Source organism: Neovison vison, chromosome 12, assembly GCF_020171115.1.
Source record: "Neovison vison isolate M4711 chromosome 12, ASM_NN_V1, whole genome shotgun sequence".
NCBI lineage: Eukaryota > Metazoa > Chordata > Mammalia > Carnivora > Mustelidae > Neogale > Neogale vison.
This window is the reverse complement of record NC_058102.1, coordinates 48300124-48318592: the sequence shown is the minus strand read 5'-3', so window position 1 is coordinate 48318592 and position 18469 is coordinate 48300124. Positions and strand designations below refer to the sequence as shown.

Genomic DNA, 18469 nt, shown 5'->3' with positions numbered 1-18469 from the left:
GTCTTTGGTTTCCTTACCCACGGAAGTATTCCAAGTCACCTTGACAGGAGCCTCCAGGCTCTCCAGACCATGTGAAAACTGGAACAACTGGGTCTCTGAATTCTGACAGACCTGGGTATGAATTCCCAGCCCTGTCACATACTAGCTAAAGTGTCTTGGGCATGTCCTCTTTCTCAAAGCCTTAGTTTCCCATCTGTGAAATGCAGAGAACACCACTGAATTCCCATGTTGACATTAGGATTTAAAACAGTGCATACAGGGACGTCTGGGTGGCTCAGTTGGTTGGACGACTGCCTTCGGCTCAGGGCATGATCCTGGAGTCCCGGGATCGAGTCCCGCATCAGGCTCCCAGCTCCATGGGGAGTCTGCTTCGCTCTCTGACCTTCTCCTCGCTCGTGCTCTCTCTCACTGTCTCTCTCTCTCAAATAAATAAATAAAATCTTTAAAAAAAAAAATAAAAATAAAACAGTGCATACAAGTAAGTATCTAGCACATAGTAAGCATTCAGTAAAGTGTAGAACTTTATTACTAATCCTCAAATACCCTTTATCACTCCTTTTTAAACATTTTCCCAAGGACAGAGAACAGAATGTCCTATGGAAACATAATTCCCTCGGGGCTACAAATATTGCAATTTTAGTGAAGAGTTACGGGAGTCAAAATATTTTCCCTATTTATCACTGTTTCCAAAAAAAAAGGCCCCATGACGACAAAATCCTTCTAAGACTTTATTATCTTCCAGTGAGCACAAATTAAGACACCCTAGATGCTAAGATCCAGCAGAAACAGGCACCAGCAAGTCTTTATCCTTGATCACACACACCAGGGCACTGTCAGCACAAAGTGCTCCCACCCGCTTCCCAGAACAAATCCCACCAAGGCCCCTAGGCTGCGGTCTGTTTTTTCATTCACTTTACCTGGAATTCCTAGCCTCTCACCTGTTTACCTGGTAACACTCAGAGCTTTGTTTAAGTATCAGCTTCCCTGATAGCCTCCTGGAGGTCAGGCCTCTGAACTCCAGAGTCCTGCCATGGTGCTTTTCTCATTCAGTGATTGAAATTCAAGACCCCAGCCCCCAGCCCTAGCTCGGAAAGAGCAACGTCCAGGCCTTGTTCTTTGTAACTTTCTACAGATCCTGGTAGACAACAGGAGTTCCCTGAATATTTGAATAAATATATAAATGAATTACTAAGGCCCAAATGTGGGTTAATGACCCAAATCCACCAAGTTCCCAAGATAGAAACGTGGGTCATCAATTGCTTCATCTTTGAGCTCTATTTGTTCTCAGCTCTAAAACAGGAATGTAAAGAATTCAGAGTTTTTACACAGCTTAAATGAGGAAAATTTGTAAAGAGCCCAGCACAGTATGGGTACGGGACAGGCGCTCAATAAACAATGCTTGCATTTCTTTCATCTCCCATCCTCACGGCTCTTAGCTTCCCTAGAAAATGAGACCATGATTGAGTTCCCTCTCAGTGCTGCTACTACCACCTGGAAATACAAATGGTTGTATTTCATAAGAACAATATCCCAACATTATTTTTTAAAAGACTTTTTATTTATTTATTTGACAGACAGAGATCACAAGTGGCAGAGAGGCAGGCAGGGTGGGGGGGGGTGGGATGCAGGCTCCCCGCTGAGCAGAGAGCCTGATGTGGGGCTCGATCCCAGGACCCTGAGACCATGACCTGGGCTGAAGGCAGAGGCTTAACCCACTGAGCCATCCAGAAGCCCACCCACATTATTTTTCAATAGAAGGTATCTGCGCACTGTTGGTGGGGATGTAAAATGGTGCAGCCATTATGGGGAACAGTACGGCGCTTTCTCAAAAAAAATTAAAACCAGAGCCACTATATGATCCAGCAATCCCACTTCTGGATACAGATGTCCAAGGGAAATGAAATCACTCTCCCTAAGAGGTATCTGAACCCCTATGTTCATTGCAGAATTATTCACAATGGCCAGCACATGGAAACGACCTAAATGTCCAGAGATGGATGAATGGATAACCATATATATGTATATGAATATACGCACACACACATGCACACACACACTATATTACTATATATAACAAAGCCTATTATACATAATATATATTAAATTGCCTATTATATATATTAAATTTTCTGTGATACATAATGGAGTATTATTCAGCCACAAGAAAGGAAATACTGCCATTTGGGACAACATGGTTGAAACCTGAAAGCATCATGCTACGTAAAATAAGTCAGACACAGAAAGATAAATATTTTATAATCTCATTTTGATGTGGAATCTAAAAAAGCCAAAGTCATAGCAACAGAGGAGACTGGTGATTGCCAAGAACCAGGAAGTGTGGGAAATGGGGAGACATTGATTAAATGGTACAAACTTCCAGTTATAAGACAAGTAAGTTCTAAGAACTAATGTACAGCATGTCCCCATAGTTAATAATACTTTATTATACATTATATACTTTTCAAGTTGTTGAGAGTGGATCTTAACCACTCTTACCACCTCCACAAGAGTACTAATGTTAGGTCAAAGAGGTGTTAACTAATCTTATTATGGCAATCATTTTATAATATGCGCATATCAAATCATTTCTATACTTTAAGCTTACACAATGTTAGACGCCAATTATATCTCAATACGGCTGGGAAAAAAAAAGTATCTGTTTCTACATATTCTGGCATTTCTCTTTGAATTCTAGGTGTAACATTTATCCGTTTCTCTATAAGTTTAGCATACACAGAATTGCCTCCAAAACTCATTAAAAAAATCCTTCCCTCTTGGAGTGCCTGAACGGCTCAGTTGGATAAGCAACTGTCTTCGCTCAGGTCATGATCCTAAAGTCCCGGGATCGAGTCCCACATCGGGTTCCAGCTCCACGGGGCGTCTGCATCTCCCTCTGACCTTCTCCCCTCTCTCAAATAAATAAATAAATAAATAATCTTTAAAAAATAAAAAATAAAAATCCTTCCCTCTCCTGTGATTTGTGTTCTATGAGGGCAAAAAGATAGTATGTGTCATACACTGTGAAATGTTTCTAGTAAACTGTATTGTAAAATAATCTTTAAGTTTTAAATGAATAGTTCAGTCCAATTATGGGATTTAAATCAAAACTTTCCACACTGACAGTTGTTGGGAAGTGTTATGTTTATGCATTTGATATTACATGTTATTGGTGTCCTGATTTACTCAGGCTGGTGCGTTTGTATTTTCTCATTTTTTTTTCCTCCCAGATATAGCTGTTCCACCTTATCTCTTAAAGAGTATCTTTACTGTGATGCAAAATGAAATGCAAAGTTATCAGAAAGTTTCCAATCAAGAAAACAAATGTGTCATTTTCCAATCCCGCACGAATCCTTAGGATGATTATGGCTCCTTCCGGATGAAGCCAAAAGTCTTCAACAAAGTGTACAAGGCCCTCCTTGATCCTCCCACCCTCGCCCCCACTCTCCCCTCCAGCCACACTGAGCTTCGAACGTTCCTCAAGGTCAATAGGCTCCTTCACCACCAGGCCTTTTTTTTTTTTTTTAAATATTTTTATTTATTCATTTGACAGAGATCACAAGTAGGCAGAGAGGCAGGCAGAGAGAGAGAGAGAGAGAGGAGGAAGCAGGCTCCCCGTTGAGGAGAGAACCCGATGCGGGGCTCGATCCCAGGACCCTGAGATCATGGCCCGAGCTGAAGGCAGAGGCTTTAACCCACTGAGCCACCCAGGCACCCCACCACCAGGCCTTTGAACACACTACTTTACTGCCTCACTTTCCCCCTTCCACCCAGACGCCTGCAGGACTCAGCCAACATGCGTCTCCTTGCTGTGGCTCCCACAGGGCCACTCACACCTATACCTCCTGGGGGGATCTCTTCCTCCTACTCACTTCTCAGCCTGTCAACCCCACCAGGTCAGGGACCCACTCTAACTTCTTTACCTCTATATTCTTATGCTAGCACACACCACAAATTATATTAGGCATTCAATAAATGTCCTTGGAATAAATAGGTCTAGAGAAAAACAATTTATTTAATTCCACTTCCTGGCTCTGGCTTTTCAGTTACAGCAGCATTCCACATGGTTGGTTAACCAAGACCTCAGCAAGGAAAGAGTTAAAATGGCCTGTCTCTTTTAATCACCCCTTGCTTATCTCTGGGAACACTGGAGTGGCAGTAAGGACCCTTAACCAAACACCCAGCACTATATTCCTGAAATGTTCTCTAATTAATGATGTTATTTTGTACCCCCAAGTCAGTAGTAGGTCAGGATGAACCAAGCCAAATGCACTGTTTAAAGTAAATAATAAGATTCATGAGGTACACCGGTAGCCTGTAGGAGTCTGCCCTCTGGATGGCCCCACAGTGATGTGATCAGCGCCCTTGAAGGGCTCTGGACTGCCAAGACCTGAGTGGGCTTCCCTGGGTGGAGGTACAATTCACAGTTGGAGAGAAACACATAGCTTGGGATCCTCACAGAGAGATAGCGAAGTAGCTGCTGCCCTTTCAGGTCTTTGCCTACGTAGGTCACCATTATCCTGCTGTTCCTACACCATATCCTTTGTTTAATAAACCCTAGCTCTGGGGCATCTGGGTGGCTCAGTTGGTTGGGAATCTGTCTTTGGCTCAGGTCATGGTCCCGGGGTCCTAGGATCAAGCCCAGTGTAGGGCTCCCCGCTCAGTGGGGAGTCTGCTCCTCCTTCTCCCTCTGCTCATGCTTGTTTGCTCTCTCTCAAATAAATTAATTAAATCTTAAAAAAAACCCCAAACAACAAAAAACCCCTTAGCTCTGAATAGGACTTCATGTTGAGTTGTGAGTCTTTCTAGCAATTCACCAGTGGGTGGTCAAGGGACCCCAAAATAACCTCCTTCTTGAGTTGCTGACCTTCCTTGACGTCTATGATCCCAACTCTTCCTTTTCCTCCTAACTTATTGCTGATTTTCTTTTCATCTCCTTCACCAGCTTCTATCTTTAGCAGACTCTAAATGGCATAATGCCCTAGCACTCTATTCTGGCCTTTTAAAAATTTTTTTTTTTAGTATTTTTATTTATTTATTTGACAGACAGAGATCACAAGTAGGCAGAGAGGCAGACAGAGAGAGAAGGAAGCAGGCTCCCATCGAGGAGAGAGCCCGATGCGGGTCTCAATCCAAGGACCCTGGGATCATGACCTGAGCTGAAGGCAGAGGCTTTAACCCAATGAGCCACCCAGGCTCCCCTATTATTCTGGCCTTCTTTTAGCTTCACTTGCTTGTTAGATTATTTTCAGTTCCATGGGTTTTAATACCATCTATATACTCATAGCCCTCAAGTATATCTGTCTATTTCTCTAGCCAACCTCTCCCCTAAACTCCACACCCATACCCAACTATTGGACATCCCCACTGGATGCCTACTAAGGACTTCAAACTTATAATAAAAAGTTGTCTAGGGGCACCTGGGTGGCTCAGTCATTAAGTGTCAGCCTTTAGCTCAGGTCGTGGTCCCAGGGTCCTAGGATCGAGCCCCGCATTGGGCTCCCTCTTCAGCAGAAAGCCTGCTTCTCCATCTCCCACTCCCCCTGCTTCTGTACCCTCTCTCGCTGTCTCTCTCTGTCAAATAAATAAATAAAAATCTTTAAAAAAGAAAAAAGTGTCTAAATCAGAACTCTTGATTTCAGCCCAAACTTGCCTTTTTCTAGTTGTCTCTATGTTGGTCAATAATACCTCCCACACTCCGTTGGCCAAGCATAAAAGCTAAAGGTCATTCCTGGATTTTTTTTCTCCTGATATTCCTCTTCCCTTCCAATCTATTAGCAAGTATTGTTGGTTTTATTTCTGAGACAAATCTCTAATCCTTACACTTCCTTCCATTTTCTTTCCTTTTTTTTTTTTTAAAGATTTTATTTATTTATTTGAGAAAGAGACAATGAGAGAGAGCATGAGTGAGGAGAAGGTCAGAGGGAGAAGCAGACTCCCCGTGGAGCTGGGAGCCCGATGCAGGACTCAATCCGGGAACTCTGGGATCATGACCTGAGCCGAAGGCAGTCGTCCAACCAACTGAGCCACCCAGGCATCCCTTCCTTCCATTTTCTTAATCAAAATCACCACCATCACCATTTGCCTGACTATAATTGGATTATTCTCTCTGCTTCTATATTTGTGCCTTTTTAATTCTCTATTCAGCAGTCAAAGTTATTATCTTTTTTAAACCTACCTCAGTTTATATATTACGGTCCTTAAAACCCTCCAATGGTTCCCTATTATCCTCAGAACAGAAGCGAACATTCCATGCTTGAATTGACTTGCAAAGTACTCTATAGAGACCTGTCCCCCGCATACCTCTCCAACTTCACCCAGTACGATTCAATAGTCCTGTCGACCTCGAGGCCTTTGCAATTGTTGCCCACTTCTGCACCTGGAACTAGTGTGTGCTATAGATCCCATAAAAACATTCTGTGCACTTAAAAGTACATGTTCTTAAAACTTAAAAGATGACCAAGCCCAATAAACTGTTTGTTAAAGCCAGAATGTGGTATATCCCAATTTAGCTTCCTGTTTCTTAAAAAAAGAGAAAGGAACTTAACAGTAACGAATGACAAATCAGCTAGGCTTATCTCTAGGATGGTAAGATTATTCAACTGAGTTACTAAGGGTAATAGAAAAAAAATAGTCTCCAACTGAGTAGCCTTTAACTGAAATTTAACTCCATGTACATCTGGTATTATTAAGGTATATATAAATCTTTCTAATTAAAATGTAATGGGGAAACTATTGAATTGTTGCATGTTAAAATGATCTGTACAAGGGCGCCTGGGTGGCTCAGTCGTTTATATCTGCCTTCGGCTCAGGTTATGATCTCAGGTCCGGGGATGAAGCCGCACATAGGACTTTGTGCTCAGCAGGGAGTCTGCTTCTCTCCCTCTCCCTCTGCCCCTCCCCATTGCTTGTACCCTCTCTCTCAAATAAATTAATAAAATCTTTTAAAAAATGATCTGTGTCCTCTACTCATCTCCAGGTGTCTATACTCACAAGAGGGACTAACACCCCCTTGCCTTCAAGAGAATTTTAATAGGTGGCCTGACTGAGTTATCAACAGTGGACAAGGGAATGAGTATTTAGTACATCTAAAAATTAAAGTGAAGGTTCTTTGACAGTCTATCTACTTGTGAATTTCCAAAACCTGTGTCTTTCTGAACCACTTGAAGCAAGAATAATTAAACATGTCAGCTGCGTTCATCTTAAATCTGTACAACGTTCTGGAGTGTGGATGGAGAAAAGTCACTGAATCAAAGGGTTTCTGTATTCTGCTCAACTGTGTGGGGTAGAGGGCAGGTTTCATCACAGGATTCTTTTCTTCTCTTTTTAAATTCTCTAGACACTTAAGTTATCTTTGCACTGTTCAAATAAAGCAAGGCATATTTACTCAAACTCCTTACTGGAGCAGCATGCGTATCTCCTATATTTACTCGCTCTTAATGGATGTTTGATTGGGGGGACCCAAGGGCTAGGGGGACAGAACCACTCCAGGCTTGTGAGGGTAATTCAATCATGCCTTTCACCGCCTGAAAGACACAAAGGTCCCTGATGCCATCTCCAACGCTCTAGTGACTTCTCTGGAGCTATGGCAGCTACCTCTCCAATTTATATTATTCGCCATAAAATAGCAATTCAATAGTTTTCCCATTACTTTTTTTTTTTTAAAGATTATTATTTATTTGATAGACAGAGGTCACAAGTAGGTAGAGAGACAGGCAGAAAGAGAGAGGAGGAAGCAGGCTTCCCGTGGAGCAGAGAGCCCGATGCAGGGATCCATCCCAGCACCCTGGGATCATGACCTGAGCCGAAGGCAGAGGCTTTAACCCAGGGAGCCACCCAGGCGCCCCTTCCCATTACTTTTTAATTGGATTTATTTCCACCTTAATAATGCTAGATGCATATGGAGTCAAATTTCAGATAAATTTCGGACTTTCTATTACGCTTAGAAATTCAGTTGAATACCATAAAAATACCACAGAAATACTCGAGAGACTGCAGTACTTACTACATACAATTTATGTAGCAATATAAAGTTATATACCAAAGTTATAATATGATAAATGTGAATACATGAAAGCACATATAAAAATTTATATTCTATATACTCACACAGTATAATGACATGACTATATGCTATACATTCATGTCTCACTTATTATGCATGGAAAAACTTTCCAGCTTCGACCCTGAGAGTGCTTGGCCTTTAATAAGGACACATCTGGGCCTAGGATACGAAGATGAACACAGCCTGATCCCTGCCCCCAGGGGCAACATAGCTAAAGCCCCCAAAGTTGATCAGGAAAAGGGGTCCAGGGAGATGCTAAGTCCACCCAGGGGACTGGAGAAAGGCTTCCAGGAGGAATTAACATTTTGAACTAAGCTGTGAAGAACTGAATGAGGGATCACAGGGTCTGTGACATCCATTCCCACTCAAAAAATGGGACATTGTACTACATTTCCTCTGACTGTATTCATAACATCCTTGTGTACTTTGTCAGAAAGGTATCTGAGGCATGTATTTGGATAATTGTGCATGTGACTTCAGTTTTGCTCAAGTGTGGTTCTAGTTTCCTCAGAGATTCCTATCAGTGGAATTAAAAAACTGGGAAAGCAACAAATGGAAATTTCTTTACTTAAACAGAAGGGGGATCTCATTGGTTTCTTCTACTAGACTCTGTGGAAGGGTAAACCTTCCCAGTACATAAGCACAACTGTTACTGCCTTTACACCCCACCATAAAGGCTGTTATCTTCAGCTCTGGGTAAGTTCTTGATAAGTCTGTGGAGCAGTTTGAAGGCAATTTGTTTGAAGTTGGCAGCCTTTTTCTGATGCAGTGGAGACTAAGCCCTCCAGCTGAGCTTGCTGAAGCTACTATGCCAAGGGTCACAGACCAGAAAATTTGTACTTTAAAACATCTGACATGCAGCAGTCCTTGCAACACTGAGATGAGAAACATTCTCAATGTGCAACTCAAGTCTGCTTCCTTTTAACCAAACTCAAATTAGGACCGATGAACTCAGCAAACGACTATTCTCTGTTAACATTGAATCACTGTGGAGCCAGGAAGAAGACCAGTTGCTTCAAATCACTAAATAGGAAGATTTGCTTTAATGGCCCTTCTCCCAACCCAGGTGCCAGTTGATGTCTGAAATCATCTTTAAAAAAATTTTTTCTTTTTTTTTTTTTCTTTAGAGTTCTTTTTAATCTTACTAGGTACTCGTAAAGAAAGGGACATTCTAGATACACAAACTGAAAGCAGGAAACAGGATGAATGGCAGTTTTTATTGCTCAGCTCAGATACCACGGTCACCACCACAGTGCTTCCTCCAGACACGCATGCCTGTTCATTGATTATGAACAGAGATCAAACACCTTTTGGATGCTGGCTACATGAACTTGAATCTAGGTCTGTGATTTTATTTCAACAGCTCCCAGCCCCACCAGTTTATGCCTCTTTTTTTCATGCCCAATATTTTGCAACTCCTCCTTTACGATGCTGGCATACCACTCACAGAAAACACATTTATGTAGATAATTTCAAAACGATCAATATAGCATTCAGAGTATATAAAAGAGAAATAAAAGGGAAACAACTTATAATCAAACATGGTATCAGCAGGTAAAACCTGGGGCAGGAGCCACAAGAAGACATGAGAAAGTCAGATGCCTGTACCTATCCTTGAGAGTCACCAAGAACATATCTGTTACAAAGGCAGATGGATTCGGGCGGGAGGGCGGGTGGGTAGTCACTGAAGATTTTACGAATGTGAAATCCCTCTCAGTCAAGTTCAGAGCTATGGAAAAGAGAATTTTCCCTCAGTTTACATACAGTTATGTTCCTCGAAAGTTCAGTATATATTAAAACTGTGGGAAAAGTTTTATTTGCACATAAAACAGAGTTTGGTTTTAGGCTCTGTTGTTTCACCTAGAGGTCATTAGAAAATGTGGGTGCCAATTTTTTTTTTTTTTACTCTGCATAACTATTCATATACATTGCTGACGAAACCAGAAAAATGCATCAGTAGGGATCCCCCTCCCGAGACTTTTAAGTTACCACCTAAACCTCCCCCTCGCATTTCCAAAATTCCCCCTAGGGGGCGGTACTGCTCTTAATGAGAATCACTGTTCTCTAAAGAGATGGCATTTTGGTGGGTGGATGTCCCTCCCGTAAGCGTGCAAACCAGAATCTCAGACCTCTCCTTTGCCTCATACTCAGAGTTTTGGCATATAGAAAAAATTTACCTTTACAACAAAAGATGGAATCCAAACTGCTTTAGATGAAACTGAATACCTAAAAGGGGTCAAGGAATTCCACAGAATAGCACTTAACACATTAAAAAAAAATTTAATATAGGACTTTTCTTGGATGTTAGAGGATATGCGTCAACTTTTTCAGAATCAAGGGTCAGAGGCAAGATGGGGTGCGGGAAGTACAAGGTGGAGGAGGTAAGAAATGGGGACAGAGAAAAACGTAACTGGAGAAATTTCAGAGTGAAAAAGTTTCAAAATTTGGCACAAGACACACATTGGTTTCATTTACTGATAATTTGGTTCCTCTGTCATTTACTATATATAATTCACTTAATCTCAATTCTTCATATGTAAATTGGAGGATAATAACGGTATTTCATACCATTGTTAGAATGATCAGGTGATACATAATATGTAAAGTATCAGGCAAATAGTAAAAGTTGCTTGATGTTATTTTTTTAGTCCCTAGAGTATTGCTGTTTAGGGAGATTTGAGATCTGGAATCAAAACGGTTACTAGATAGAAGCAGAGTAAAATTCTATGTTACTTTTTGGATATTCTGTCTCAATTTCCTCTGTCCTCAATTTCCTCTTTCCTCATATCATACTACAAATGTAGGGTAAATCTAAATCCGTTTTGTATTTTATTTTATTTTATTTTTTCGTTCTGTATTTTAATAGGCAGTATCTTTAAGAAACCCTGAATGGTGAAAAACAAGGCTGACAGCTGTAAATGTTTCAGAAAAGGACTTTGCATTTCAGTCTTTTCAAGAGCCACAAAGGTTTGCCAAGCCATTGTAACTTTAAATCACAAATGTGTTTTACAGCTGAAATTCTTAGATTTTAATAGTTTTGGTATTTGGTCCTCAATGTCATATTTACATCATAATGACCATTTTAGGGGTGCCTGGGTAGCTCAGTTGGTTAAACATCAGACTTTTGATCTCAGTTCAGGTCGTGAAGAGCCATGAGTTCAAGCCCATGCTGGGCTTTGTGCTGGGTAGGGAGCCTGCTTAAGATTTCCTCTCTCCCTCTGCCCCTGCCCCTCTGTGCACATGCTCGCTCTCTCTCTCAAAAAATAAATAAAAATGAATAATAACAAAAGTGATAATAAAAATTAAAATGAGCATTTAATACAGGATCCCAAGCAAACTAGCTTTATGATCACACTTAAGAAATGAACAAAGTGTGACAGAAAACCAAATGTTGTGGCAAAGTTTTGCATACAATGTTCTTTTCTGAGGGCAAATCACCAGATAAAATCTACCCCACCAAGGGCAGTAAACAATGAGAGATGTGTGTGGGAGAACACTGTACATGCCTCTTCAGGGCAAGAGTCTAAACCATTTCTAGGTAGATTACTAGAATGGTAGCATCTGAAATGGTATTGCCCCTGGCAAGGTAATTACAATTAGTATCTGTTGAATACGGGAAGGTGAATGTTGTTGGGGAAAAAGCATGAGAAATAAATCTTCCCTTATACATTAAACAGTGAAAAATAGACACTTCAATAGTCTTTATTATTATGCTATTATTTTAAGAATGCAACCTAAGATCTACCATCTAGGCAAATTTTTAAGCATACAATACAGTATTGTTAACTGTAGGTTCGATGAAGTAGAGCAGATCTCCACGGATTCATCTTGTATGACCAACACATTGTGCTCTTTGACAAATACAATAATAATCTTTTAAACCCCTAATGCCAGTACTGATTTATGACTAATAGATATAAAGAAGTTGTTTTCTTCTTAGCTTACATTTCTTGTGAGATTATGAAAATCAATACAATCTTTTTGGGACAGCAATTTGGTTACATGTATCAAATATATAAAACTGCTTAAGACCTGGTAATTTTGAAATTTTTCCCTAATGAAGCTACTGTATCCTTAGCAGTGGCTTTTATGTAGCACTTTCTATGTACCAGGAATTATCCAACAACTCCAGGACACATTGCTATAGAGTAAAGGATTTAGAATTTGCACTTACTGTGGTTCCAAAGCCAGTGTTCCAACCATTTTCACCGTCTTCCCTATGATGAGGTCTACTCTGGCATTGTTTGTAATAGGAAGATTTTAGAAACGAACGTCCATCAGTGGGATAGAAGTTAAATAAAAACTAGAATATCCATTGGTAGGACACAAAGCAGGCATTAAAATCCAGGGTTTTTTTTTTAAGATTTTATTTATTTATTTGATAGAGATCACAAGGCAGAGAAAGACGGGGAAGCAGGCTCCCTGCTGAGCAGAGACACTCCCCCGCCCCCCCCATGCAGGCTTGGGGCTCCATCCCAGGACACTGGGACCATGACAGGAGCTAAAGGCAGAGGTTTAACCCACTGAGCCACACACATGCCCCTAAAATCAAGTTTTAGAAATAACATGTTTGCATGGACAAACAAGATAATTGGCTTACTGTGGGGGAGAAAGGCACAGAACAGTACACATAGTGATTTCAGTATACTAACTGTTTTCTTTGTATGGTGGTAAGATTTTAATTTTCTTCCTGGTGCTTTGCTCTATCTTCCAAATTTTCTAAATGAACTTAAATCCCTTTTGTACTAAGAAGAAAGTTACTACCAAACTTCTGTCTAGGTCAACAGAGCCCAATCTAAATGTATAATGCAAATCATATAATTTAAAATTTTCTAACCACACTAACAGAAGTGAAAAGTAGGTAAAATTTTTAAAATAATTTTAACCTATAGTTCTAAGTTGTCATTTCAACAGGTGATCAGCATAAAAACATTATTATTTTACTTTTTTGTATTAAGTCTACAAAAATCACTTTTAACACATCTCAGTTCTCTTTAGTCACATTCCGATTGCTCAATATCCAGGTGACTAATGACTACCGTCATGAACAACACAGCTATCAATCCATGGCAGAAGCTATGTTTTCAAATCACATGTGCCCCAAACAGGACTCTTAAACCCTCCACTAACAACCTCATTCTCCTTGTAATCATCTACATCTGTGCCAAACTGCTTCTTTAAATGTCAAAGAGATGGGTTTGGGGAATCATGGATCTGCATTTGAATCCTTTGACACTTAACTGGCTGTGTGAACTTCAGCAAGTTAATTAACTTCCCTGTGCTTCATTTGACCGGTTTTTGTTTTTTTTTTAAAGATTTTATTTATTTATTTGATAGTCAGGGATCAGAGGAGGCAGAGAGGCAGAGAGAGAGGAAGGAAGCAGGCTCCCTGCTTCGCAGAGAGCCCGATGCGGGGCTTGATTCCAAGACCCTGGAATCATGACCTGAGCCCAAGGCAGAGGCTTTAACCCACTGAGCCACCCAGGCGCCCCTTGACCTGTTTTGTAAACAAGGATAACAATACCTACTCAGAGTCACTGAGATTGAAATAATGTATTAAAACATAATATGGAGGGGTGCCTGGGTGGCTCAGTGGGTTGAAGCCTCTGCCTTCAGCTCAGGTCATGATCCCAGAGTCCTGGGATTGAGCCCCGCATCGGGCTCTCTGCTTGGCAGGGAGCCTGCTTCCCTTCCTCTCTCTCTGTCTGCCTCTCTGCCTGCTTGTGATCTCTGTCTGTTAAATAAATATTTAAAAAAAAAAAAAAACATAATATGGAAAGCACTTGATAACAAATTTTTATTATCTATTCCTTGCCCTTTGCAACCTTCTTTATTCAGATAAAGTAAAGGTTAGACTTAGGGGAAGTCTTAAAACGGAGAATTCGGAGATAGTAGAAAATCTCATTTTAAATGGTCCTAAAACTAGAAAAAGGAACACTCATTCACTTCTGGGAACACAGCCTGGCACAGTCACTCTGGAAAACAGTATGGAGGTTCCTCAAAAAGGTAAAAATAGGGGCACCTGGGTGGCTCAGTGGGTTAAAGCCTCTGCCTTCTGGTCGGGGACATGATCTCAGGGTCCTGAGATAGAGCCCCACATCGGGCTCTCTGCTCAGCAGGGAGCCTGCTTCCCCCTCTCTCTCTCTGCCTGCCTCTCTGCCTATGTGTGATATCTCTCTCTCTCTGTCAAATAAATAAATAAAATCTTAAAAAAAAAAAAGTTAAAAATAGAACTACTCTACCATCCAGTAACTTTGGGCATTTCCCCAAAGAATACTAAGGTATACGTGTACCCCTATATTTATAGCAGCACGATTCACAATAGTCAAGATATGGAAGCAGCCAAGTGTCCACTGATTGATGATTGGATAAAGAATATGTGGTATGTATATTTATACACACATACACAAACAACAAAATGAAGTACTATTCAGCCATAAAAAATAATGAAATCATGCCACTTACAACATGGACAAAGTATAATGGTAAGCAAAATGTCAAAGAAAGAGAAATACCCTATGATTTCACTCATATGTGGAATTTAAAAAACAAATGAACAAAATGAAGAAACAGACTCTTAATTATAGAAAACAAACTGACAGTTACCAGAGGAGCGGAGAAGGGAGTGCAGGATGGGTGAAATGGGCTGAGGGGAACTAAGGAGTGCACTTGTGATGAGCACTGGGTAATGTATGGAAGTGCTGAATCACTATATTGTACCTGAAACTAATATAACACCATATATTAACCAGAATTAAAAACTTAAAAAAGAAAGAAAAGAAGTGGCAGGAAAAAAAATACATACATACATACATACACATGCACAGTCCTAGAACTAACTCTGGGGGGTGTGAAGAGGCTTGTTGGGGAAATCCACAATACATATATTTGTCCTTTAAAGGGGGCTACCTAACAGTAGGCAATGAATGGCACACCACTTTGCTTACTTCACAAAGCTTTCACTCAGCAAACATTCAGTTCATTTAAAAAAAGGATAAAAATTACTGGATTGTGCCAGCATCATACTAGACAGAGGGGGTTAGGAGTGGAAAAAAAAGGGGGGTACATTTGCTTAACTAAATGGAGGAATGAATAAACCAATACATATTGTACCTTTTCTAAATTTTCTCAACTTGGTTGTCAGTTTTTGGAGTTGCTTCTCTCGTTTCATCTAAGATTTTACTAGGTCATTAGGTCATGGGGTTTCCTCCAAAAGGTTCAAACAAAATATAGTCAGTTTAGTATGGCTGAATCTGGGTGAAGGGTGTATGTGTGTTCAACTTTTGTGTGGGTTTCAAGCATTTCAAAATAAAAATCTTAAAAGAAAAGCACCAGTTATAATGGAAGGTAATCATCATGATGTTATCAATGCTTTTAAAGCATCGTTGTTTATACTAGATCATCAGAACCATATAGATGCCCCCAAAAGGCAAATGACCAAGACAATTCCTCTAACCAAGAGGATAAAACACTATACAGCAACCAATTTAACCTCTGCAGACCTTGTCAGTTCATAGAGATATGTAATGAAAAAATGTGAATGGAGGAAGAAAAGCAGAATGGGATTCATGATTAAAACAAAAATCCACTCGATGTACATTTACAAAAGCTAAAAATGCATTTGACTGGGTAGGAATATTCCTTTCTCTTCTAGGTAGACTGCCCAGGTTCATAATAAATTAAATAAATAACACATATCATAAAGGCTGTTTGCTAAGCAGATATCCTACACCAGAGGGTGGGACAGCCAGGGAAAACTGCCTATCTAGTGAAAAGAGGACCAACATGCAGTGAGTGATACAGTGTACAGTTTAACCCACCACCTAGAAACTTTTTCCTAATTGGGGTAGTTATGCAGAACAATATATTGAACACAAACATTTGATGACTAGTGTCAGATTTTATTTTTACAGGATAACGTCTCAGTCCTTTACCGATAAGAGTGCATACAAAGTTGGGGAGGGGGAGCCTAGCGGCTTTCACTCTTAGTCATCTGATATCATGCAAGACGGATCAGAGGAGCTGGTTCACATTATTAAAAGATTCTCCAATTTTCTTTCATAAGCACTTTGTGCTTGAAAACATAAAAACTTGCCAAATCATTTAGTACTTAAAATTAACAACACCCTCATCATCTTGTGGTTTAAATGATGGCAGAAGAATAACTCAAGGTATTTGCTTTATTAATATAATTAGTATTCTTAGATCTTTTAAAATTGGTCTTCTTGAGCCCTAGGGGGAAATGATTTCAAAAGGCTGAATACATATGCTCATTCAAGATACAATTTCTTACACATCCAACCTTTGTAATTTGGATTATAGAGCAGTACAGAGTAATTCTGGCACCAACTCTTTGGCAATGTTGTTTGAAAACAAAGATACCATTACACACATGACCCAGCATTTTTTAAGTTGCATTGGATGTAAGTAAATAGATATTAACATAAAAACCATGACTAATTTTTTTTTCTTGAAAATATGGTAATTAAGAGGCACTCCCTGGTTCAAAAGCTCAGAGCTGAAATCTAGGTAGTTTGAATACACCTTAGAAAGAGAGGAGCTCCAAATAGCATAAACTTAACAAAACTTTTGGTTTAAGCATTAAGTTTTCAGGTAATCTCTTCCAGGGTAGCAATATAAAAAGATTAAGAAATAACAATATTTGACACAGTATTTGACTTTCCCCAAAATATCTACGCCTTTAAGTAGAAGGATCTGAATGCCAGTCTGCTTATGAAATCTACCATCTGGTGATCCTGAGCAAAATACTTAATATCTCTGATTCAAATTCCTTGTCTATCAGAATGAGACTTAATATACAGTTATTTATATTTAATATATTAATTTCTAAATTAAAACAATAAAACAATTAAATGATAAATGTGAAAATGCTAGTCCCAATCATTGCTAACATATTTATTATCCAGCAATTGCCTTATCCAAATAGATAATCTTAAAAGAGCCTTTAATCAGTATCAGTCACTTCTTTACATAACTTTAAGCCAGAGGGCTAATTACGCATGACACAAATCTTACCAAGGGTACTATTTAACATAAACTTATAGAAACGATAGTTTTGCATCACTTTATGTCATAGGGCTGATTATACACAACAGAAATCTCGCCAACAGAACTGAACTATTTTAGCTTCAAGGAGACTTTGAAAAAACCGAAATGATACTAACAGTCCAAATCCTATTTAAAGAAGCCAACAAAAGGGGAAAGCTGCGATGGATAAAGGGACACCTTCTTGACATAAGTTTACCTACCAAGAAAAAAACAAAAATACACACCTCAAGCAACTAGTGCCTGCAAGAAGGAAAAAGAACAAGTCTCTATGACACTGAATGACAGCAGAGACGTCTCCTAAAATTCAGGTCTTCCTACTACTTCCCTTGCAAACTAAGACAACACAACACACAAAAGCAGAAACCCACCAACACGCAAGTCACCAGCTTGCCCTCTTGGAGCTCCTCCGAGTCGCCCCAAGGAAAGGGGACAGGCAGCTAGCTAAGGTGGATTTAATGAATGAAAGCGAGGACTGGGGGTTTGGGCAAGTGCACGAGACGGACCCTACCTTTCACAGACTTCCCAACACTGTGTAAGCGAGTGATAGAACTGTAGTTTCGGGCCACGTTCTTCAAAAACGCTTCCATCTCTTCCTGGTGGTGGTAGCCGAAGTCCAGCGCACCCCCCAAGGGCAGCAGCAGCCCTAGCCAGAGGCGGACGAAGTCCATGTTCTGGAGATGAATACAAATAACAAAGCTGAGAACAGAGGCGGGACGGGCTGCGGCGGTCCCCAGCTCGGCTCAGCGCTGTACCGTCAGGTCCCCTGGCACCACCGCTGGCCGCGCCCGAGGAAGTGAACGTGGGAAGCAGCACCTTCGGGAGTTGGTGTGAGTGGAGCCCGGGCAGCCCCGAGTGCCCTCCATCCCACCGCCCTCCCCGTCCTCCTTCCCTCCCTCCGGTCCGCGAGCCGCCGCCGCGGGCAGCTGCCAGGAGCTCCGCGCGCCCTCAGCCTCACCCTTGCCCGGGCGCGCACCTCCACCCGCCGCCCGCCGCCCGCCGGGGCCCGACATTATAGCCGGGCGGGGGGACGGGCGCTCCCGGACCCCGCCCCCGGCGCCTGACTGACGTGCCGCCGGCCCACTCGGGCGCCGCGCGGGTCCCTGGTGGGCGGGGCCGAGCGGCGCTGCCAGGGCGGCTCAGCGCCCTTCGCACCTGGGCAGACTGGAACCCGCGCGGCGCGGGCTTACCGGGGTACGGCGGCCCGTGCGGGTGCGCGGTCGAGGGTGACGGAGGGCGGTGTAATCTTTGAGTCGCCTGTCGCGGTCCCAGGCTTTGCCGGCGCCCCGGGTTGGAAGCGTGTCCTGCCCTCGGCCACGGCTCCGGCGAGGGGCATGCGGG

At 41.4% G+C, this 18469-nt stretch overlaps 1 protein-coding gene across 1 annotated transcript in view; it reads right to left on the bottom strand.

Annotated features, from left to right (window-relative positions):
* Positions 1 to 18137, bottom strand: part of CPM (carboxypeptidase M) — a 74564-nt gene extending 56427 nt beyond the window's left edge. The window contains exons 1-2 of the mRNA XM_044227578.1: positions 18087 to 18137; positions 17640 to 17802 (exon numbers count right to left, since the gene is read on the bottom strand). Of these exons, the coding sequence (XP_044083513.1) occupies positions 17640 to 17799 (160 nt within the window). The 5' untranslated portion in view covers positions 17800 to 17802; positions 18087 to 18137. The remainder of the gene's footprint in view (positions 1 to 17639; positions 17803 to 18086) is intronic.
* Positions 18138 to 18469: the final 332 nt, after the last annotated feature.